We start from the raw sequence: 24405 nt of genomic DNA on the forward strand, positions 1-24405 counted from the left end.
TAGTAATTTATGGATATTCTATTCTAAAAGACTTACCCAATATCACACAAAAGGTCTGTAATACAGCGGTGTTTTGAAACCATTTCCTAACCCTAATATTGCTATCCTTGATTATTAGGACATCTTTCTCCTCCCCAGCTACACACCTAATACATCTATGGTATTTTATTTCCCCAAGTAAATTTTAAAACAAAAAGGAAATACACATTTGTCACCAAAAATACTAACATTCTGAGATCTATAATTCTCAGGATACTGTCTTTGGCATGGATCAATAAACGCCTTCCATTCGGATGCACCTCCAAATGATTTATTGGTGTCCCTTTAATATCATTTTCTTTTATTTCCTACCGAAAGAAGGAAAATAAAGAAAAATATATAACCTTGTGTTTTAAAACTCATTTTTCTACACATAATTATTCATTTTTCTCTTGCATTACCCTTTTTTTCTCAATTCATTCTATCTGATTAAAAAGTTTGTTCCTATATTAAGGCATTACATCCTAGACATCAACTATTCTCAACCACAAGGCAGATTCTGTTGTGACTGAATTTAAAAAAATTCAGCTGAAGACAGAAATGCCAACTGAACATTAGGCCTCTAAGGTATGAACAAAGGTGATTTGTAAAGGCTATGGTCTGTTTTATTACTGCCTCTAGAGAACAAACCATGTGCCTGAGAGTCCAAACACTTCTTGAACTTTGTCAAGCTTGGTGCTGTGACCACTTCCCTGTGGAGTTTGTTCCAGTGCCCAACCCAATTAAGTTGCAAAACAATTAAAAAAAATTAAGTCACTGAATCACAGCACATTGTTTCAGTTCTTTTGTACTGGTTTTTACAGAAAATACACCTTTGCAGCTAAACAAAAGGTAACGTATAAAAAAATTCGAATTCAAATCAAATTACTAAATTTAGAACAGTTCACATAAAAATTACAATGTTAGTTTAAGAAACCTGTATACCTTATTGATCCTCCAGTGTTGAAACAGATGTTGAGAACTTCCGTTGACAGGTGTATCCCAAACTATTATCAATCCTGAACTATCTCCTGAGAACATGTGCTGTCCTGTGAAATAATGTCTTATAAGTGAAATACCACCACACCAAAAAAATAATACAGAAAACTATATATGAACAAGAAATCACCATTTTTTTTCTATCATTTCATTCTAGCATTTTTGTGAATAGGCAGTTCTTCCATCTCTTTTGCTATAATACACTACTTGCAAATGCATTTTGCTCATATTGCATGATATAAGCTGATACCATAAATTTGGATTTAGCATATATATCAGATATAGAATATACTTTTAATTGGAACAAGAACAAATACCGTTATCCAATACTTGTTCTTTAAGCACAAATATTTATTCTTTATAAAAATGCAGCTTTCCTCTCCATAGTACCTACTTCAGTGACTACCTCCAAAAACGAACCACCTGATAACTAATGATATCACTAATACCAGAAAAAGTCAAACACATCCAAGTACCTTTAATTATTCATCTTCAACTCTTCCTTCTCTAGTACACGTCAGTACATCACTCACTTTCAGCGGTTAATCTACCAGTTAATATGACTCACAATGGTCAAATCTCTGTCCTTTTCTCTCAGTGTTTCCTATTTCTGTCAATGTCAAAAAGTTCATCACCTTCTCACTTCTGCAGTCTAGTGTTAAAATTCTCACAATCTAACTACACTAACTCATTTTCTTTACCAAAGAATTACAGAATGGTTTGGGTTGGAAGATCATCTACCTCTGTCCTCCCTGACCTGGGCAGGGACACCTTCCACTAGACCAAAGCCCCAGCCAATCTGGTCTTGAACACCTTCAGGGATAGCACATCTGCAATTTTTTTGGGCAACCCGTTCCAGTGTCCCATTACCCTCACAGTAAATAATCTCTTCCTAAGAAGAATACATTGCCTCTATGACATAAAGCAAATTAGTAACAGTCAAGCTGGTCTTCGACAAAAAAGACAACTACTTCAAAAAGTAATACTACCTACATACCTTCTGCATCAAAACAAAGTGTGTTGATGAAACTTTTATGACTATCAAGCTCCTGTAGCAGTTGCCCATGGATTTCTTTCACATTTGCATTCCAGATTCTAATCACTGAGTCATAACATCCTGTCACAACCAATGAGTCAGCAATTGGGTGGTACTTTGCAGTGTAAACAAACGAAGGATGAGGGAAAACTCTCACTGCAGATGCCGCCTGCATTTCTATTTTCCACATTCTTAAAAGGAAATAAAGTTAGCATATCTACTGTATAAAGCAATCACACACACAGATATAACTGATGCCATATTTTGTGCTAGTGGTTCTAGAGGTAAATACTTGCAAACACCTAACAACACCCACTTATCCTACCAATTTGTTTCACCTATATCTAAGCCTTTAATACAGTAGTTTGTAACAAGAATTAAGAAACATTTACTGCTTTACATAGTACTCTGTCTTCAAAGTAAACTCATGACTACTTATTCATTTAATGGATATATTACACATTTTAAAATACACATAAAGAATTTCATGGAACGGATCGCTTTCTTTCTTTCAGGAGTTATAACCAATTCAAGACCTTGTTGGATATCACTAATTTAAAAAAATGTTAGAACAAAAAACCCACAAAGGAACATTTAGGGTCACTAAATATAAATAAAACCCCAGAAAATTTTACAATAGTAATTACCAACCAAACAGTGATCATGATCTCAAGGATGTTTGCATCACATAAATTCACTTCTTACTATTTATCTCTTTCCTATCCTTTGACACCCATTGCTGTAAGACCAGATTTTTCTTTGTTTTCTATTTGATGGTATATGTTTTATCACCGAGCCTTCCCCAAAGATAAGTCCACAAGTTACAATATGGAATTGAATTGCTTTAGTGACACCCTTCCAGGTGAGGTGACCACTTCTGGTGGCTATTGACGAATTCTAAGCTTATTCTGAGGTGACCTCAGAGTCACCTGCAACCCTTTAGAGTACAATTAATTTGCAACTTAATGCAGAAAGGTCACAAGGAATCTACCTATCTTTTAGAATGGTTTTGCTCTAACAACATAAAAATTAATTTATTGCTCACAAATTATGTGGGACTAAACCTTGCAAAGGCTTGAGGATAATATAAAAGAGTATACAAAGAAGAATTCACAGAAGTTCCCAAATTTCCCTTCAAGTTGCCCTAGAATTCAATACAAGAGATGGTCTAAGTAATAAACTCATAATGAATTTAAAGCAATGGGGTGCTGAAACTTTTTAAGGAGCTTAAGGCAACGGACAATAAATACAGGAACTAATAACTCGTACAGTGACCATGCGTAGCACACAGAAAAGGAGGCAGACCACTACAGTTTCAGCTTGCTGCCACAAATTCAAGAATTGAGGAACAGCTGGTCCTCCTTACAGGCAACATAAATGACAAATTAATATTTACCTCAATATAAAAAAATATTATTTAATCCACTCCCAAATTAAAAAAAAATTGGGCCGCGTTCTCAGAACAGTCTTTTTATGCCTACATACAAGCAACAAAAAAACCTAAACCAGTTCCACATATACGATACACCCTTTAACAATTCTTCTGGCATTTCAATTATGCAACTGCCTGTAGCATTACTGAGTTGCATAACAGAAACAACACATAGGAATCTGAAGAGCTAAAAAAAAAAAAAAGCTCCATGAAAACCAATGAAGTTGCTCATCATAAAATTGTACAGTGTCACAGTCATATTTTCATTTATTTCTACAGTTTTGAGGATTTTGGCTTTTAAAAGTTGAACAGATTAGTATTTTGATATTAACATTGCACTGAAGAACACTTTATTTGTAGAGGAAAATGTGTACACGTTCGATTTAAGAAATAACAATATCAAATTTTATTTTCAGCAATTTAAGTGGAATTATTTAAATAAGTTTACAAAAACAAAAAAACCCCACCAACATACATATATGCAGTATGGCCAATTTACAGACATAACCTGAATCTCACATTTTCAATTTATTGCTTCATGTTCAAATTTGCAAACTTAATACTGCATTCATAGCATGGCAATTTCTCCAGGGACCAAATATCGCAACTGTATCAGTGTCTTCTTGAAATATTGAAAAACCTTTTGGTTTTTCACTACATTGTAGATTTAAACACTACAGTTTTTTGAAAAGGTTTGGTCTCACATACATACACATTAGAAACCAATATAGTAAATATAGTGTCAGTGTCTAACCCAATCACAATTTTTATATTATTGTAGTCATACCATAATTAAATCTTTAACTAAAACAGTATAATACAGTTTGTAGTAACACATTGAATTGGACTGCTTTCTTTTCTGCTTGTGATGCTATCTGCCAGAACATCATCATCATACTGACCTGACAGTGCCATCAGAGGATGCAGTCAGAAGGTACTGATTGTCTTTTGACCAACAAAGATCATACACTATGTTAAGGTGACCATAAAACTCTCTCAGGAATTGTCCAGAAGGAATTTCATACACTATTGAAGTTTAAATAGAAAAATAAAAGTTTTGTTAAGTATTTACAGTCAAATATATGTAGCTACTAGAGCAAAGTTTAGTCTAATCTTAGGCTGATTTTCTGCTAGCATAAATCAACTCATTTTCTTTATCTTCTCATTTTGAGAGAACAAGATCAAGTAGTTGCTAGATATGCATGGACAGCAAGCATCTGCTTCCATCTAGTGGTTCATGAATGTCACATTGTCTTAACCCTTAAGAAACAGTTTATATTATCTTTAAATTAGGATTAGATACAATTTTTTTTTTTAAATTTTGACAGCTATTTGACCAATCTTTGAATTATTTTAACATTGAGATCACTTTCTGGGGCTGTGTAATAAAGGAATTTAGATTTATTGTTCCTTGCATTTAAACATGTATTTTGTGTAAACTTAAAATACTGTTCTCTCTAAATCTCAAAATTCTTCTGGAAGGCTTAAGAACTATGCAATTGAAGATATTGTGATGAAGCAGTCCCAAATCTGAGTAATACGGAATATTTGTATTTCGACTGAACTGGACCATGGAAGACAGCAGCTTCCAGTAGTCTGTCTGGAGATGATGACAACATTCGGGCATCTAACCTTTGAGACGGGTTAGGAGAAAAACTTACATGAAAATTTTGTGAGGTAGGAGCTGAAAAAGTTATTTCACTTAAAACACTGTTATCAAAAAATATGTTCCTTCTGCAAACTGATTTTGTACTTCCATTAGACCTCCAGGCTGAAAGTGTCATTTCCTATCATTAAACTGTATACATACAACCACGCACGAAAAGCCAGTTCCAGCCCTATCAACACAGAAAGAGCATTTGCCTCAATGCTCTTTAATGCACATAAGAATTTGCAAAACACAATAATAAAACAGAACCCCTAAAAAAAGGACAATTTAAAAATACATCTTTTAACCTTTAGTTGCAAACTACATGAATTATAAGAAAAACACGGAACATATTTAAACTTACAAACAATGGGATAGCCGTTCCTTCCTGCACACGCTGCTGCCAGCATTCTCCCATCATGAGAGAAACGAACACAGAAACAGCCCATATCTCCACCTCGCAGTGAAAACAGGTGTTTGTTTGGTATGCGGCAAGCCTAGCTTTTCAGGGAAGAATGGTATGAATATTAACTATCCAACACTTAAAACACATTCTTAGCTACTGACACCCATAAGTTTTAAAAAGCTAGTAACATCTTAATGGAATTTAAAAGAAAAATTCAACCTTATATACAGAGATGGTTCTGCAGCATAACTCAGGTTACATCTAGTTTGTATGTTTGTTTCTGCCCCGTTATTACGAACCACTAGCAAGTTTTAAAAACCTAAGAAAATTTACAGTTAAAATAATTTCCTTTATTTTAAGAAGTGCTTAATAATGTCTATCATCAATGATGCAAACTGTGCAGTCAAGCTTGTTTAAGGAGTCTAAGCACAACTTTCAGTGACTTAATGAACTCAAAAGTCCAACCACAGGCACTTAAACCTTGGGTTTACCAAATCACTTTTAGCATTCCTCATCTGTATTTAAATACCTGACTTTTAAAGACACAACCAGAGATGAAACATTTCAAAACACTGCACAGGCATTTTAGTCCCTTTTCCTTTCTCCCAAAATATTTCCTCTTTTTTCACCCAAGGGCTTTTTCTTCAACACTAAATTCATAAGGTGAAGTAAAATATCCACAATAGCTATGTGATTATTTAACCTAAACTTGATTTACCTTTAGGAATGAAAAATGAGTGTGAATAGATTTATATTCATTTAAAAGCATAGAAATAGATCTTATCACCATGGCTAGGCTTCGCGAACGAAGATTTGGGAAAGGCTCTATCCACATTTGTTACAAACAAATAGATCTACTCATGAAATAATTGTATATACACTATTAATCTTGTTAAAAACTATATATGCAATTAAGGCTTCTTATGCTTTTTAAACTTGCTCTAAAATAAAACAATATTATGTTGAATTAGTAATTCAGCTCAGAAAAACTTATTTCATTTCCAGGTCATATAGCTATAATTCACATATAAAATAAATTTAATATTTAATTCATGTATCAAATAAGTCATAATTCTATAGAAAATTTTTGAAAAATAACATATCATCCATCTATGGAGACAGATACAGACATACTGTTTATCTTTACAAAGATAGTTTTAATTGCAAAACAGTAATTTAAATGTATAAAAAGGAAATAATAATTTTGATCCATTATTAAATTTTAAACAAGTGCATATTTCAAATATTTTTTAGCAAACAGACATGCCACATCATGCTAACCTTACTGAAACTTTTTCACAAGACAGCACATCACAAAATGCATCATCATTGCTACCATTTTTCAATATGCCCATGGACTAGTCTAAGCATAAATGAGCTAATAAAGTAACATACTTAACCTAAATACAACTTTCAGGTATCCTGCCATTTTTGGTAAGAAAATTCCCATTGTAAAAACCCTAATCTATTCCTTACTATTTTATTATTATTAGCAAACAGTGATGGAAATCAAGTCCATATATATTTAAGCGTTCTTTTCAAAAGTATCTGTACAAGAATTACAGTAGGGAACCAAAATAAAAATCATCACTCTTTCTTAACAAATCTTTATGTTATGCTTTGAATTTGTATAGAGTCATGAACCCGTGCTAACGCTGTTCTACAAAATGATATGAAATTATTGCATGGACATTCTATATATAGTTGCAAAAATATTCCCATTTTATGACTGCTGATTTTCATTAGCTACAGTGATATAGGAGTTAGGATGAAGTCAGCAAAAACCTTCTTAGAAAGGTTCTTCAATATAAGTTCTTTCTGTTATACTGTGAAAATAACTTTAACAAACAAACAAACAAAATATCTCAAGAAAATATATTTACAATCAAGCTGAAATCTGAGAACAGGTTTCCTGTCTTACTTCCATTACCCGAATAACCCTACTCTTTCAAATTCTTAGAGAATTCTGGAGATGAAAATACCTGACTGTTCTCGGAAAAAAAAATGGTTAAATCAACCATATTTGCTAAGATTAGGCATCCTCTGCTATCTATGAGACTTTTTTCATGTTTTGTTTTAATATTTTTCTTAATTTTAATTAATTACTTGCTTCATAATACTTATACCATAAAAGCAGTTAGAAAAATACAGTAGCTATTTAAATTATTTTCCTTTAAAAACAAAAGAAAAACACTTTACCTGTCCAGGCAATCTTGACCATTTAAATGGCTCCTTTTTCTCCTCTGGAAAAGGTTCGTATCCCTCTCTCTGGAGCTCAGACAGTGCTGTATTACTTTGTTCCTGCTGAACAGCTATCATAGAGCGAAAAGAAGGAGCAACCTTAAGGTAAACAAAACTAAGTATCAAGGAAAAATATTTTTGAAGTGAACAATATAATTTCTGAAAAGATTTTAACTTTAAATGTATTGCATTTTTACATCTGAAACACAGCAATTGGAAAAGGCTTAATACATAAAAATTGCATTGCAAAAATTTCATTTAAAGTAACCAGGAAGTCAGAAAGTAATCCAAGATTCTAAAGTTGTGTCAATCAGATGGTATCACAGATTTATCAAATAACTGATACTTTTCTATTTTTAGTAACTATCCAGGTCAGTGAAAATTAGTAATACTCTTGTATAGTATTGTATTGTACTACTGCAAGGGTGTTGCATAAAAAAATAAAAAAAAGCATTCCAGCATGTAACTAGTTGTAGTGACATTAACCTACTACCTTGCAATCAAAATACTGCTTCAGTAACAAACCCCATTCTTCATATCAAAACATATTACCAGTGTTGTTCACTCTTGATATCAAAAGATATTACCAGCATTGTGTACATTCAATAGTTGCAAAGAAAGGAGGACTGACAACATTTATGATTTTAATAGTAGGTAAAGCTTTCCAGATTTAATAGTAGGTAATTTCCAGATTTCCAGATTTAATAGTAGGTAAAAATACTTTCCAGATTTCTGTAAGTACACTCACTGAACCTCACCTACAAGTTACACCAAGCTTGAACACACAGGAAACCTCAACACTAGGCAGCAGCCCAGCTGCCCCTCTGAGAGGCACAGAGGCCATACAGCAAGAGCTGCAGTTCTGATCTGTTTTACTAATTCTCTTTAGAAACACACCAGAATACCACGCAAAATTACTGTTTTCTTCCAGGCTTACAGTAGCTAGGTATTCACTGTCTAGGTTCCTGTGACTAAAAAAGAAGGCTGGACACCTACTATGCAAGTAGAAATCAATTTAGGAGTTTAAATTGTTTGTCAACTTCTATGCAAATGCCCTGTTTTATCCGAGACATCTATTTTCACATCTACTAGCCCATGCAGAGGTATGTGAGATCTGGACTCTTCTGGAGCAGCAGACTAAGCAGAATTTGTACTACTAAGTCATTGTAGTACAATACAATGACTTAAAACGGCATTTCCCCTAATAAGAAGGAACCTTAATCTTCAAGAAATTACTCTAAAAGTTTTCTGTCAGTGACAAAATATTCAAAGTTGTAGATGGGAAAGTAAGCCTATTTTTCAAAGATAACTAGGAAGGGTTGAGTTTGAAACGCATCTTCAGATGCAATGTTCTTATAATGTATTTTATATACTGCATACAAGCTCAGTTTTTATATCCATGCATCCAGATGCACATGCTCTAGCTAGTTACTAGTTCCTGCAGAAAAGTCTGCATATTTGTAAATATATTTATATATTATATATTTAACTTACATGATCCGGCAGTTTTATGCCTCTTACAGTTACATATAAAGTTGATGGGTACCGATTTCTAGGACATTTTGCCCACCAGTCATAAACCTCAACAACATTTGAACGTGACTTGGTCCTTGAAGGTGGGTAATATAATTGCAGACGAAGTTTTCCACCAATGTTTAGAACTCCATTTGCACCTACAAGCTGGAAGGGTGATTAATTAGAGGAAAGAGGAAGAAAAAGTTAACATAAAAGAAATAAAAGTAATTGATAATTTCTAGTATTTTAGCTACAGTATAAACTCTTGAAATCCACTGCCCATTGCAGAAATATACTAATCCTAGAAGTGGTAATGAATTTAACATTATTAAATGCCCCAAGATCAAATCACTAAGATTAAAGCTTAGATAGCAGCCTAGTTTTGAAAGATGTTTCACAGCAGTAATACCATGAAAGTTGGAAGATCTCTGTAGTACCACTTCGGGTTTTTTTGTTTTGGTTTGGTTTGGTTTAATTTTTTTGTCGTGTTTTTTTTTTGTTTTGTTTGGGGTTTTTTTTTTGTTTTTGGTTTTGGTTGGTTGATTGGTTGTTGTTGTTTTTTGGATTAGTGTTTTTTTTGGCTTTGTTGTTTTTTTAATTACTACTTGCTAAAATCAACCAAATCCCAAAGGACTGCCAATCCACAAACAGCCTCCTCCAAATTTGTTTCCTTTGAATGTTGCAACAAAGGGCATTGCTAAGGCTTTGGTTCGGAGCAGAAGATACAGCAAAGCTGTAGCATCTCCAACTTCAGAGGAGACAGAGCTCTGTCTACTGAACTAAAGAACAAGTGTACCTAGTGCCATTAACACTGGTCAGTGTTTATCAGGACATTACTTCGACTGATACAGATGAAAGGATAATGCAGACAGACAAGTAAGAACAAAGAACAGGCCACCATTTTATTCATATTTATGCTGAAAATTCACCCTTCCCTCCATTCAGGAGTAGGCTGTCCTGAATGCCTGGATGCACAGCTATACACCCAGATATGCTGTACCAGACTTCTGTTTCCAGTAGATTCATCTTGGGCAGAGCTAAGAAGAATCTCCATATTGAACTGATACGAAGGTCCCACTCCCTTCACCTAAACTTGCAGTCCATTATCTTCTCCTGTATTTCTCATGCTGTAGACTGCTCAATGATTATCATCCACACAGGTAGGTCTTAATAAACAATCCTCAAGAAAACTAAAGCTTGCCAGCTCTTAAAGAACAAACTGACACATTCAAGTCTCTCCTAAAAGGGTAAAAAGGTACACATGTGCTGGCTAAACTACCACTATCTCACATTTGGCTCATTTGTATATCAATTGTCACAGCATTCCCAATGCCACAACTAAAAATGAGAGGAAATTTCTAATTGGGCTAGGGAGCCTTTTCAAAGATTGGACAACTAAAAATGCCACTACAATACAGAACAGCTAAGGTACAGAAATTAGTGGATTTGTCATTTTCTTCAAAATCACACAACCACACAGAAGACACTAAGAGAAAACCTTTTTCTGTACTTTATGAACAAAAAAAACAAAAACTTACACGTTCTATACTTTCTTAAAACCCACATATTTTTTATTGTCAAGCTTGTTAATGTGTTCATTTTATGGGGTGAAAGAAGAGGGAAAGGAGAGAACAGCCAAGCAAGAAATTTTTTCCCCCATCTCTGTTGTTGAAAATATTAAAAAAAAGTTTCCCTACTAAGTACAGTTAGAGATTTTCAGATAAAAATATTTATAAATTTTGCTTCTTTAATTAAATATTTACAATACCTTTAGAAATGCCCAACAAATTTTTCGATAATGACCTTCCTGAATTTGTACAGTGGAGTTGGCTCTCACTTCATCCATACTTAGACAATCAAGGACCTAGAAGTATCAGTGGGAATATAAATGTATTTCTAACAAACTTCATGGTAATTAAAAAATAATTGCTGAAAACATGTAGGTGCATTCACTAAATTAAACAGATTTCAATTTTAAGAAATTACAAAATCAGTATTTTTCCCATCCAAGGGCACAATTAGAAATGACAGATCCTTATGCATTTACCTGATGGCTATTTATGACCTGCATTAAAAAGAACGTCTGGTCTAAAAAAAACCTATTTTCGCTTCCCTTCTGTCTCAGTAAAAGAGGAAACAATAATATGTAATTTTCTTAAATCCTATACACTTCAGAAGTCATAAAGATCACAAATCTGACAGCTAAAACTAGGTGCATACTAATCCAGATGGAAAATGGCAGTCACAAATTTAATTTTCCTTTCCTAAATTTATCACTTTTGTCATAGAATCAGTCATAGAATGGTTTGGGCTCGAAGGAATCTTCAAAGACTATAAAGTCCTATCTCATGGGCTGGGACATCTTTCATTAGATCAGGTTGCTCAAAGCCCCATCCAACCTGGCCTTGAATACTTCAAGGGATGCCCATAAGAATCTTCATTTTTCTGTCAGGAACCAGAATTTTATCATATTTAGCTACTTTTGGAAGTTTATCTTGTTATACAAAAAAACCTCCCCTTAGAATCATACTTTCTTCAAATTGATTTTTCAATTGATAAACCACGCTGAAGTCAAACAGCATACTCGCAGTGTAATCATACTTTTTGTGGTCCTAACATCAGTTTGATTTCCATGAAGAATCGTTACAAATATAATTACTTTTGTGTTAAGCAACTAAGGACTCTTAATTCTATAAATATGTTCATTTATAAGCATCACAAAACATAAAGAAACACATGGTAATGTATTATATTCAATCTATTTGAAACAGAAAAAAACCAAGGAATGAAAAAATATTTATTGTATTAGGGTGCCATTTTGAGGTTAGTACTACAGAATCTCTCTGTACAAATATTGAAATACTTAAGCTCGAAATTATGTTGAATATATAATTTACAGTATAGAGGACAAATTAATAACTACTTTATGAAGATGGGGCCAGAAGTAGCAGACATGTAAAATGTTAATGGAAACAATGCAATAGCTTACTCATTGGTACAATGAGCTGTTGCTACAAGCAGACAAATTCTGCCTTTCAGTTTCTGGTACTTCTTTTCAGATTTCAAGAGTGTGAAAATGAAAAAGTGATATCCTTCATATCTTACCAGCCTTTCCCAGAAGTTTGACAGTTGATTTAATAAGTTTTGTACTCTTTATTACTATCAAAACAGGGGTTGTTTTTATTTTATGAAAAAACACTTTTTGGTATCTCCAGTTAATTCTGTATCTTAAGGCTATGCTGTTAACCCACTCTAACTAAAATAAAACATCTGAATCAGTCAAATATATACTGCTGAAGAAACAAACCAAAAATCAGAATATGCATAAACTGGATGCAAAATATTTAACCTTACCTCAAAAAACAGGATAACCTGAGGGTTTTCTTCAGTGTTTTGGGTAAAATAAGTAAAACGCTCATTAAATATTACTTGTTCTTCCCACTCTGGAACTGTTGATTTAGACTGTCTAAAGTCATATGGTTGAGTCATAATAGGAAGAATGTGCTCTATTTCTTCTTGTTCATAGGATGAAACTTCCCTCTTGCTGCTTGAAAATTTCCAGAGAGTTACAACTGTTAGAGCACTTAAAAACAAACCTCAAGCAAACCAGTATTTTCAATTACTGAAAGCAAACTATTTGTTTGATTCTAGAAAAAAACTCATCCAAAATTTAACACAATTTGCAATGTATATAGAAATGCTGCAGGCTAAAGTTCAAAATCCTAACCATTAAGTTACTGTTAGTAAATTTATGCATAATGGTCATGGTAGAGCCTACTGCTTAAACACAGTTAAAATTTGGGTTTCAGGAAAATCATGCATAATGACATTGGAAACAAGCAACTCAAGCAACTAGAAACGTGAAGAACTAAACTCTATTTCAGGATTTTAGAAGTTCTTCAATAAAAAAGAAAAGGTAGGTGTTATTTATAGTGCAATAATTTTGCTTACTTATTCTAACCTTGGCTTTTACAAATTTTTAGGACTTAGGAAATTTTCTCTCTGGAAAGAATATAGAATTAACTGCGTTGCAAATATGGGGACCTCGAGAGCAATACAGCAGTGCAGAGCATTTAAAAGTGCTAAAAGGAAAAGATAAACACCACCATCATTTATTGTAAGTATATATATGTGTATATATATATAGATATATATATAAACACGGATGTAGAAACTAACGAATGACTACGCATGCTTAAAATTGCACATTGTTTTCATTTTTATACTTAATTTTCTAGGGAAGAGTATACCTATTTATTGTAAACATTGATAATAGAAACAGTTTACTAAAAGTCACCTGTGATCCTTCTTGACATATAAGCCACTTCTCTGATCAACAACATGGATTTTAACTACAGGATGAGATACCAAGAGATCAGTTTTAAGTCGGTCAGATCGATGGATATAAACTCCCAAAATCAGATCATCAGCAAAACCAAATTTAGACTGAGTTGACATTTCTGAATTCTTCCTTTCCTCATCATTTTCTGCAGCAACTTCTGTGGTTTCTTCTAGAAATAGGAACAAAGTAAATAAACTGTCACCAGTGGAACATAATAACCTCAAAGCAGTAAAAATGCTCTGTATTGTCTTAGCAAACAATAGTAAAGCAATAATATTAAAAGTGTTCTTTATGTAATGGGTTAAAAGAAAATTACCGAATTTGCAGCATCTTTAACATGTATGAACGTACACAGAAGTACATAATAATTAATATAATCTATTCCTATTAACAAACATTTTCATTTAAAAATCACAGGTCTTCCTCTTGATTGAGGTTCTTCCATGCCAGAATGACTTAAAATCCATACAGTTCAACAGCCTGCAGTTGGTTTTGTTTGGTTTGTTTTAGAAAAACAGACAAAAAAAAAGGCAAGTAGAAACTGATGCTTTCTCCATGTGTATTTTTCCCTGAATATACCAAACTCTGTTTTCAGAAATTCCTCATTTACAAGTTAAGAGGAGACTACAATACTTGATAGATATCAAGATACCTACTCCTCATCAGTTTCAGTAATTTCCTTTTTTTTTAAATCTGATTTCTTACTTTGGCCTCCACAATATTTGAGGAATCAAGTTCTCCAATTTTACTACGCATTGCATGAAATAGTATTTCTCACATTTGAATTGAGCCATCAGGTCAAAACAGTGGCGATGAACCATTTTCTAGCATAAAGTAAAAAAAATAATAAAATAATAATTAAAAAATCAGAATATGCATCTTAATAATACACTATAAAGGTGGTGTATATGCATTTTTATATTATGCTTAAAAAACCCCAATTTTTAAAACTATGTCTCAAAACTATTTATAGTAAATGAACTTTCTAGATTTTAGATTGATACATCGAACTTCCTCACAAATATGCCTCAGAACTGGAAGAACAAAAGTACAGTTAAGCAACTAGAGAAACAAGCAACTTCTGTGTTACCACTATGGATAAATATTTCTGTAGCAGCACAAAAAAAACAGGTAGCAAAGTATACACTATTATAACATTTTGCTGGCAGACCTTTTCTGGTTTTCTTTTTAACCTTCCTGGCTTTAGGTTTTTGTTTATCCATGCTTTCCTTGAGTGTCTGTCCTTCTGATGTAAATAGTCTTTCGGGTGACTGACTTTCATTGCCATCTTTTTCCGGATGATGCTGCAGCTCAGAAATGGACATTGCACTGCAAAGTAATGAATTACTGTCAGGGCAATTGCACTCCACTGCATATACTGATACAATTACTCATTACCATTACCAATCCACTTGGAATTCTGCAACTTATCATCTGTTTATGCTGAAAATGCAACACTCCTCACCCCCCACATTAGTGTCTTGCCTTTCTCACTGCTCTCCCTCCTTCACCTCCCCCTAATTTCCACACAATTGCAGAACCGCTCATGTGACTAGAGCTAAGCTAATGCTCTTCTGCTGGATCAGGGCCATCACTTATCAAAAAAAAAAATAAAATCATGCATAAAATTGTCTTCAGTTACTTAAGAGCGAGTTCCACAGAAAACACAGATCAAATAGCAAAGGAGGACATTAAAAAAAAAAAAGTTAAAAACAATCTGTGAGCTAAACATTAATCATGACAGAATTTTGAAAAATTATCTGGTAATAATTTTCCATGACAGATTCATCCAATAAATCACTTAGGAAATACGAACAATTTATCAGAAAGCTTCTGTCTATCTTAAAACAAAATGAAACATTTTGCTTAAGATTCACAGACACACAGTGTACAGTTTATCATGATACCTTGTTTCAGCTTCACTTAAAATTGCTATTTCTTTCTTCTTTTTTTTCTTTTTGCCCACTTCATTGTTCAATGCAACTTCATGGCTTTGAACAGGGGAGGTAGATTCAGACATCTGTTCTTTAAGTTTCTTTCTCATTTTCTTTTTAATTGCATTTGCCTCATCCTCAGCCACATGCAGCTGATAGGCTTGAATTAGCTGCTCTTCCTCTTCTAATTCAGTTACATTTCTCACTTCAGTCAAGGAATTTTTAATCTTTCTATCTGCTTCTTGAGGAAGTACATCTGTTTGTGATTTACTTCTTGTTTTCTTCTTTGGAAAATCATTAGTCTTTTTTTCAAAACTCCCCAATTTAGCTTCATATAAATCTTCCTCCTCATTAAATTGTTCTTGTAACAGTGATTTCTTTTTCTTCCTGTTTGGCTTTGGTTGCTTTTTCTTCTCTCCACTAACAATATCATTGTTTATTTTCTCTGCAATTGATGCTTTTTCTCTCAATTTATTTTTTGTAAATCGCGGACTCTCCTCTTCAGGATTATATGTGTTGTTTATAATTGCTTCATCATTCACACTTTCCTTAGATAGATCAATTTTATTTCTAAAGGTATCAAGCTATAAACGAAAAGAACATAAAACACATTTGTACTAAAAATCACGTTCTAAAGATAAACGTAGCACTTCATGTTATTCCTTCAGCAATCTTACACAAAGTAAAACGAAAACAAAGATTTAGTTATTTTCTTGTTTTGATTTTACAAGTGACAGATTGAAAGTCAACAGAAAATTCACACTGGAAAAAAACATTTGGTGTTTGGCCACCTGATCCTCAATGTTTCATTATGTTTTTAAGTAACTTTTATGTATACCCAGTAAAAAAAGAAATCAAGTCTACTCCATAAACAGACGCCAATGTTTACACTATGGAAGACTTGCAGACTACATGCAGCACAAAACCAAATATTTTTATCCATTGAAAATGCAAATTAAGAGACAGACTTCTGGCTCAGATGTTTGGTTTCTCAAAATTTATCAGTGAAATCATATTAAGAAGGGCTAAAACGGAAAAACAGACTTCCATTAAGACTTCTAAAAAAACCCCAAACCAATATAAGTTGAAAAAAAAAAACAAACCCCACAACAAAAACCCACATTATTCTTAGTGGAATGGCAGAGAGTTAATCTAGAGAACAGTCTTGTAAAAACAGAAAAGATGAATTTCAGCTAATGCATTTGCCTGTGCACCACTTCTAATTCTTGGAGGTTTTACAGAAAACACATTGTAAACTTTCCTCTTCCCTTCAAGTCTCTATGCCGGGTTACTAAAGGTAATAATGCTACCTCCCTTGGATGGGAAGGAGATCTAAGCAACCTGATACAGTTGAAAATGTTCCTGATCATGGCAGAGGGCTTGGACTAGATGACCTTTAAAAGTCCCTTTCAATCCAAACTATGATTCTGTGATATCACCGAAGAACACAGCAAGTAACTGTCTAATTCTGTAAGGAGGTCAACACACAGACCTCTGATCCTCGACAAAACTTCTATAAAGTTGCTGAGGTTCATTTACTCTGTTGTCTTCCAGAAAAATCCCTTAGAGACTCATCGTGAAACATCAGAAAGGACTTTAAAAACCAATGAAAGCAAATTAAAAATAAAAAAGTTTGGAGAAAATATATGTATATGCATACAATCTTTTATTTGCCAAGACTCTTTTCCTCAATAAACACAGACACTGTCCCTTTCTAGTTGGGATACTTCTCCCAGTTACAGAATCATGTTTGCCTCAAATATCTGTAAAGAGGGACAATATGTATAATAAGTGATCACCAAAACATACAAGCTTATACGAAGAAAACACAGAGAATGAAGTTGCAATGGCAATCATGCTTTGGAGGATAGATCCTGACTTAAAAATGCCCACCTGTGAGAACAGTATTCTATGACTAGAAAGAAGAGAATACCCAGTGTGCACACCATCTACCTTCATATTCTAGGCCCTTAATTATGTGAGCCTGCAAACCTTCCTCACTATCTTGTTTTATTCACATCTGACACTTGGAGAGAGAACTTGGTGAGCAAGGAAAATATTACAAGAACTGAAAAAGGAGAATGAAGGAAAAAGAAAGGCAAATTTGAAGTATGTGAGTAAAAGCATAAGAAAAAAAAACAAGGAAGTTTACTATTTGTATGAGAAAATCCACAAATAAAAGCAGTGTGACAAGAAAAATACACAAAGACAAAATTTAACACATAAGTAAAAGCTGACATCTGAAACCATAGACAACTAGAGACCTAAAAATGCAATAACTAGACTTATTAATGTTAATTATTAAACAACACTCCACAAATAAAGCATAAATTTAACAAAAAAAGCACCCAGAATGTCATGCTAGTATGCTTATCTAAGACATCATAAAATCTAAAGCCATTCATATATCTTTTCATTAGGTATCTTTATTTTTAGCTCATATGTCTAAAAATAGTTTAAACACCAAATAATGAAAAAACTGTCCTTGTATCTTCATCTTATACTTGCTTAAACAAAGCAGTAACATCATATTTATTCATAAATCAGTGTTTCAAGAAGATGTGGAAAATCACATATAGATAACTTGAAATACAGAACAGAGTAAGGGAAAGAAAACAATTAAAGCATCAAGCTTGGTATAAACTAAAAAAAAAACAAAACAAACCAGAAACAAAAACTTCTAATAAATAGTTTACTTCCTTGTTTCTATGAATGGCTTTAACTGCAGAGTATGAGGAATGAAGATTAAAACACACCAACAATTAAGACCCAACAGTGGCCAATAGCTGAGGTCATGCTTTGCCTTTGACAGAACATTAATCCATTAAGCCCAAGAAGTTTCTAAAACAACTGTGATATTCAAGAATCATTTCCTTAAAGAAATCATTTCCTTAAAGAAATCTAGCAAAAACTGGCTTGAAATATTTACTAGAACTTGTTATTTATTATGCCTACAAACAAAAACCATAGATGATAGAATCTTCAAGGTTGGAAAAAACCACTAAGATCGTTAAGTCCAACTGTTAATCCAGTACCACTGTGTTCACCATTAAACCATGTCCCCAAGTGCCACATCCACACGCCTTTTGAATGCTTCCAGGAATGGTGACTCAACCACTTCCCTGGACAGCCTGTTCCAATGGCTGACCACTCTTTCAGTGAAGAAGCTTTTCCTCATATTCAATCTACCTCCTTTCAGGTGGTTGTAGAGAGTGATAAGCCCCCCCCCCAAGCCCTCTTTTCACCAGGTTAAACAACTCCAGCTCCCTCAATTGCTCCTCATAAGACAGGTCCTCCAGACCCTTCACCAGTGTCACTGACCTTCTTTGGATACACTCCAGCCCCTCAATGTGTTTCTTGTACTGAGAAGGAACAAAACATACATACACAAATATGTGTCACAACTAGTAAGCACACAATTATAGCAAATTTACTTATAGGAAAAAAAAACCACCACAGATTATCCTTGTAATGAAAAAACCCACAATCTCAAACTACAGCAAATTCCTAGCACATTTATAGATACTGCAGGCAGCACAAAGCTGCTTCCACAGTTCAAACACAAATTCCTCAGACACACAGCCTGTATGATCTTAATTCAGGCCACTTTTTCCACATGTTGTAGTTATACGATGTAATTAAATAGAGAGGAAAGATGCAAAGGAGTCACAAAACAATAAAGTAAAAACCATCAGATTAGGACTCAGGCAAAGGCAGGGATACTGATATAGATTCTCTGACTGAAATGCAGGACTGAGAAATACCAACTAAGAGCAATTGTCAACATATAAACAAACTTAAACTGAGTTAGAGAAAGCAGTTAGGCTGGAAAAGCAGCTCAGAGAATCGACCCTCTGGAGTTAACTCCAGAGACAGGCCTCTGACCTGAACATGACTTCAGCTTAAAATCTGGAACAAATAAGAAGGCTTTTTTTCAAAACAGCTCCATGGCTACATCACAACACCAAGGCAAAGGAAACACTCTTTCCTGAAAACAGACTTGCTTGCACTACTGGCTTGATAGGAGAGAGAGATGGGCACCAGCCAAGATGCAAGCAGGTGGGCTAACACTCAAGGCTCATATCACAATGAGCCAACCTCAGGTCACATCACTCACCATTTGTGTCCCAGAGCTGACAGAAGGGACAACACCTAATAATCTTACGCCTTTTTAAAAAGGCTTCTCAAATATGCATGAGTGGAAGCTGGCAACATATCAAGTGAGTTTGTCACGAGTATCTGGAAACTCACATAACCAGATTTACAAAGGTACCTGAACTTCTTCCCCTAACACAGGCACACCTTGAAAAATTAGGGGTGGACACTGCCAGCCCATTGAAGCACTGATATGTACCAGTTCTAAAAGACCATTTACTTACAACTGAATTGGTAATGAATGTACTTGTGATGCTGATTTGTTGAGTTTAAGAATATCTTCATGTGCTAGGAAACCAATTTTACTGCCATTGCTCATAGAAGACTATAAAATGTAGACACACTAAGCTAGAAGACCTTTAATTTACAGATAAGATGGGCTTGGACAAGTTTCACCAAATTCTAACAAAAAACATTGAGAAAACGTGTAGGTACATTATACAATCAACTATTAGCAGTTCTATTATTTTAAACACAAGAAACAAACATAGGAAACAAAGCAGAAACAAACAAGAAACACAAGAAACAAATGGATAAAATCCAGCAGAAATCTCCATAATTATTCAGTGTCTGTCAGCATACCCAAAAAAAGCAGAACCTGGGAAAATTCTACAACCTTAAAGCTCTGCAGGTTTTACATCTGAGACAGATGCTAAAGTACTGAATTGGTCAGAAGAAACCTGTAAAACTACCATCTTACCCAAAAGAATACAATAATTGTCAAGCCTGAAGATGGACTCCTACTATCTGTACCCACATGAAATTCCAGACTCCAGCCTGTCATTCAGGGCCTTATGAAGAAAGAGAAGGAGCAGGTTCAGTGAAGCAGGAAATATAAAGCTTCAAACAGGGAAATCTGTTGCAGTCCTGCCTTGAATATAAAACCTTAGTATCAATGTACACCCACCCCAATTTGTAATCTGATCAGACTACAGTCTAGGAAAGAAATTTTTGCCTCCATTATGGGATCTTGCTTTTCCTCTGGTAGAAAAATTCACTTACATTTTCAGAGTTAAACATGGTCTTTTCTGCCATAAAATTTAGATTAAACCAAATAAACTTAATTTTCCTGCTGACCTTAGACAGATTAAAATAGTTGGGCAAAATAATCTGCATATTGCCTGAACCGAAGCTTGCCTCATTCTAACAACTTGTAAGAGGAGGAACAACTGGTAAAAAAAATTATGGTGACTGTTTGCCCTAGAAAAGATACTAGCAAATTCACTTTCTGAGTGTGTCTCAATTGCTTGTATCTTCAGCCATGCCTTTAGGCTTCACACCACTGCCCCTGTGGCTACTGAACAGCAAAACAGAGCTTTCACTGGCCACAGCTGATGCCTATTTCCATCTCCATTCAAGCCCCTCATTCCTATTAGTTGTGACTTCAAACTCATCCTGCCCTACAGACATCAACCTTTCCTCTTCCAGCCAGGCTGCTTCCCTTCTCCCCAGGCAATGGGCACACAGAGCAGCACAGGCAAGCAGGCAGGTAATCTCCTTATCCTCAATTCTGTCATTTAAAACCACAGCAACCTCCTGCAGCTCCAGAACTCAGATTTCAAAGAAACAGTGGACTATGAGGGAAAAGGTTTTATTAATCTAAGAAAGGCTAGAGCAAAGACAAAGGAAGGAAGCGGACTGGTACATTTCCAGTTGAACTATGCTCTCAACCATGACCCGTTTCTGATCAAACCTAGGATACCATTTATAGCAAGTGCGTGACACAAAGCCAACCATCACTGACAAATTTCACATTATTTCAAGATATGTGAAACTCTATATAGTTAAATCATATGAACTGAAGAAAATGGGAACAAAACCAGCAAACCTCCTCCATCTACCTCCTCCTCCCTCCACTCCCACACACATTTATTTCTTACAGAGAAATGACTATTTGCTGAAGCTTTTACAGAAACTTCTACTTGAAAGCAACCAGCATGGAAAATACCAGCCTGAGCTCTTGCAACTTTGTCACACTTTAAGGAAAGTTCTTGGTTTTTAATTGCTTTGATTGGTAAAAATCTAGTTTCAACAAAGCCATAAAGTTAGGTTTCACATTGATCCTAAAAATGCTTCCTAATTTGCTTGCATACCACTAATTTTGATTCAGATCATTGTGATCTTAAGTGTTTCTAGGTAACTCCAAAACACTAGTGTTTTATATCAAAGACTTCTGGAATGGAAACCAAATTTAAAACCAAAGTAAGTGTAAAATATTTATGAGTAATATCTATTTGCATATGAACACATAATTATGTACTTAAAAATACTTTAAAATAACAATTAAAAATTCACATTTCATAAAGAAGGTTAACTTAACTGAGGAAGAATTTAGTCTTGTATTTAGACAAATGCCAGCAAAAAAGGAAAAAACCCACCCTTGAACTCTCTGTGATATATTTTAGACATCATGTTAATTCTTTGTATAGACTATTGACTAAATACAATATACTTCAAGGAACATAAATTAAAAAAATCCACACAATATTAAACTTCAAATTGCCAATATAAGGCAAAATAGCAATACTAAGTTTAATATAACTATTCTGAATATATTTAATATATATAATACATACAGATAACATTTTGATATTACACAAAATACCACTTCTTTGTCTTAAATGAATATTAAAGAAGGGGCATTCATTTCCAGCACCTGATAAGGATATTGCAAGAAAAAATACTTAAAACATAAAACCTAACAAGCGGGAAGTAGAAAAACAGAACATTTGTCTCTTAAGTAAATTGGTTTCTTTTTAAATTCCAAATCTTCTAAGGCAATAATCAAGTATATATAGGACTCATATTAGACATTTATTCTCCTGTTCAGGAAAAAGACTAGAATCTGAACCATAATTCAGAGGAATTTCTGAGGCTGTTTTAATGACAGATATGCCACAAACAAAAATGTCATTTAACCATAAAGTCAGGGTGATAAAATCCTTCCCAAAAGGCAAGTCACAAGCTAAGGTCAAAATCTTTAAAAAAAGTTGACATGTGAACACAGGACCACTTAGACACAAAGCTCAGCACATGCAGAAATATTATGATCACTGACATCAAATTCAAAAGAAAAAAGTAGAAAATTGAATAAAGTTAATTATTATCTCTAATATTATTACAATTTCTCATCAGTTTTCAATTCACAGCTGTATTAGATGGACATACTTGTATTACACAGATGTAGGACTCTCAAAATCAAATACTTTTAAAGCCATAATTCTACTAGCCCTCAAATATCTAATTAACTCCAAGTAAAGTCAACACTGAATTTGAAAATCTTAAAAATTTTAGAAAAAATGTGAATTGATACAAAGTACCGGCGGGCATTAGGTAAATGTATGCCTGCATGTGCCACTTTCTTTTTACCAGTATTATAGTCTATACCTCCAAATTACAAGGATGCATTGCTGGTACACAAACAACAAATAAAAGCCACATCAAAAATAAGGGATACGTGCAGAAACATAATTTATACTTAATTTTTTTTTAATGTTTACAGCTCCTTTCTGCAGTACATTTTCCTGATCTTTTTTCCATTATGGAAGGCGATCAAACAAAACTTACATGTGTTCTAACTCACCACAATACTCTCTGGAGAGTCAAACTTCTTTTTCTTTGATTTCTTTGCATCTGTTAGGCCTGCATGGCGTCTGAAGATTTCCTCAAAGCGGACTTTGGTTTTTGCCTTTGCTTCACTTTCAACTGCAAAAAGAAATCTAGAGTATGATTCACTGTCTCAATAATCACCATTGCTAAAAAAGTGCATAATCATGATTTAAAATTGCAAAGGATGAGAATTATTTATCAGGGAAAGTTTACCAAAAAATTCACTTAGTATTCAGTTAAGAAAAAGACTGTTGAATCCTCAGCTACAGTATATTTATCACTGCCATTACAATTTTTACAAGAGTCCCCAAGTTTAAAATAAAAAAACCCAAAACTTCAAAAATCAACTATAATCATGCATTCAAAAAGAAGCCAATACAGCATTAAAGATTTATATAAGACAGAAGTAACTTCTATCATTTGCATCCAGTTCTAACTATAAAATATGTACTGGAAATCAAACACAAAGTATTCTTACCTGCTGGCATTTTCAGTCCTCAGTTAGAAGTGGCTCAAAACACCAGCTGCCTCTTCCTCAGAATTCACCGTTCTATTTAAAGTAATTAACAATTTTCATTAACATAACTGGTCCACAGACTTGAAGCTAACAATTGAATGTGTGCTGATTAATACTGAGTACAGCTCAGGATTCTCAGCATCTGATACTTATTATTTGAGAGTAAATAAATAACAACACTACAACTGGCAATAGCCACATAATTCAGCACTATAGTCCCACAATCTTCTAAAACCTGACAGTTTATTTAAATAATAATGACCCACAAAGCTATTTATATTGAAGCCTTTCTAATCAGGTTCCTATCCTGACAGCATCATTGAGGAAGTCACATTGTCAGCTCATAACTTCCAAAGCAAAGATTAGTATCTGCCAGCAAATCTAACTTTACTACAAATCTCTAAATATTTATGTTTTCACAAAGCATTTGTATTTTTCACAAAACAGAGAAGCAATTACATGAAATTCATTTCTCTAAAGAGAAAAATGTTAGGCTCTACTGGTTGTGGAGAAAAGCCTACAAATGCAATCCAAATAAAGCTTGAAGGCAAGA

General features: G+C 34.0%; 1 protein-coding gene across 11 annotated transcripts in view; it reads right to left on the reverse strand.

The window, feature by feature from the left end:
* AHI1 (Abelson helper integration site 1) overlaps positions 1 to 24405 on the reverse strand; it is a 95334-nt gene that overhangs the window by 66988 nt on the left and 3941 nt on the right. For 10 of the 11 annotated variants that reach the window (XR_001877170.1, XM_017829717.1, XM_017829713.1 and 7 more), the window contains 14 exons: positions 23814 to 23885; positions 23310 to 23431; positions 15545 to 16155; positions 14809 to 14966; positions 13593 to 13806; positions 12650 to 12842; positions 11064 to 11159; positions 9275 to 9460; positions 7739 to 7879; positions 5498 to 5630; positions 4388 to 4511; positions 2015 to 2244; positions 964 to 1067; positions 229 to 347 (listed from right to left, as the gene is read on the reverse strand). Coding sequence is in view for 10 of the 11 variants with exons in the window: in XM_017829717.1 (XP_017685206.1) it covers positions 229 to 347; positions 964 to 1067; positions 2015 to 2244; positions 4388 to 4511; positions 5498 to 5630; positions 7739 to 7879; positions 9275 to 9460; positions 11064 to 11159; positions 12650 to 12842; positions 13593 to 13806; positions 14809 to 14966; positions 15545 to 16155; positions 23310 to 23431; positions 23814 to 23823 (2441 nt within the window). In the remaining variant the exon portion in view is untranslated. The remainder of the gene's footprint in view (positions 1 to 228; positions 348 to 963; positions 1068 to 2014; positions 2245 to 4387; positions 4512 to 5497; positions 5631 to 7738; positions 7880 to 9274; positions 9461 to 11063; positions 11160 to 12649; positions 12843 to 13592; positions 13807 to 14808; positions 14967 to 15544; positions 16156 to 23309; positions 23432 to 23813; positions 23886 to 24405) is intronic. The other variant, XM_017829719.1, reaches the window with a different exon arrangement.

Source organism: Lepidothrix coronata, unplaced genomic scaffold (assembly GCF_001604755.1).
Source record: "Lepidothrix coronata isolate B3197 unplaced genomic scaffold, Lepidothrix_coronata-1.0 Scaffold167, whole genome shotgun sequence".
Classification (NCBI taxonomy): Eukaryota; Metazoa; Chordata; class Aves; order Passeriformes; family Pipridae; genus Lepidothrix; species Lepidothrix coronata.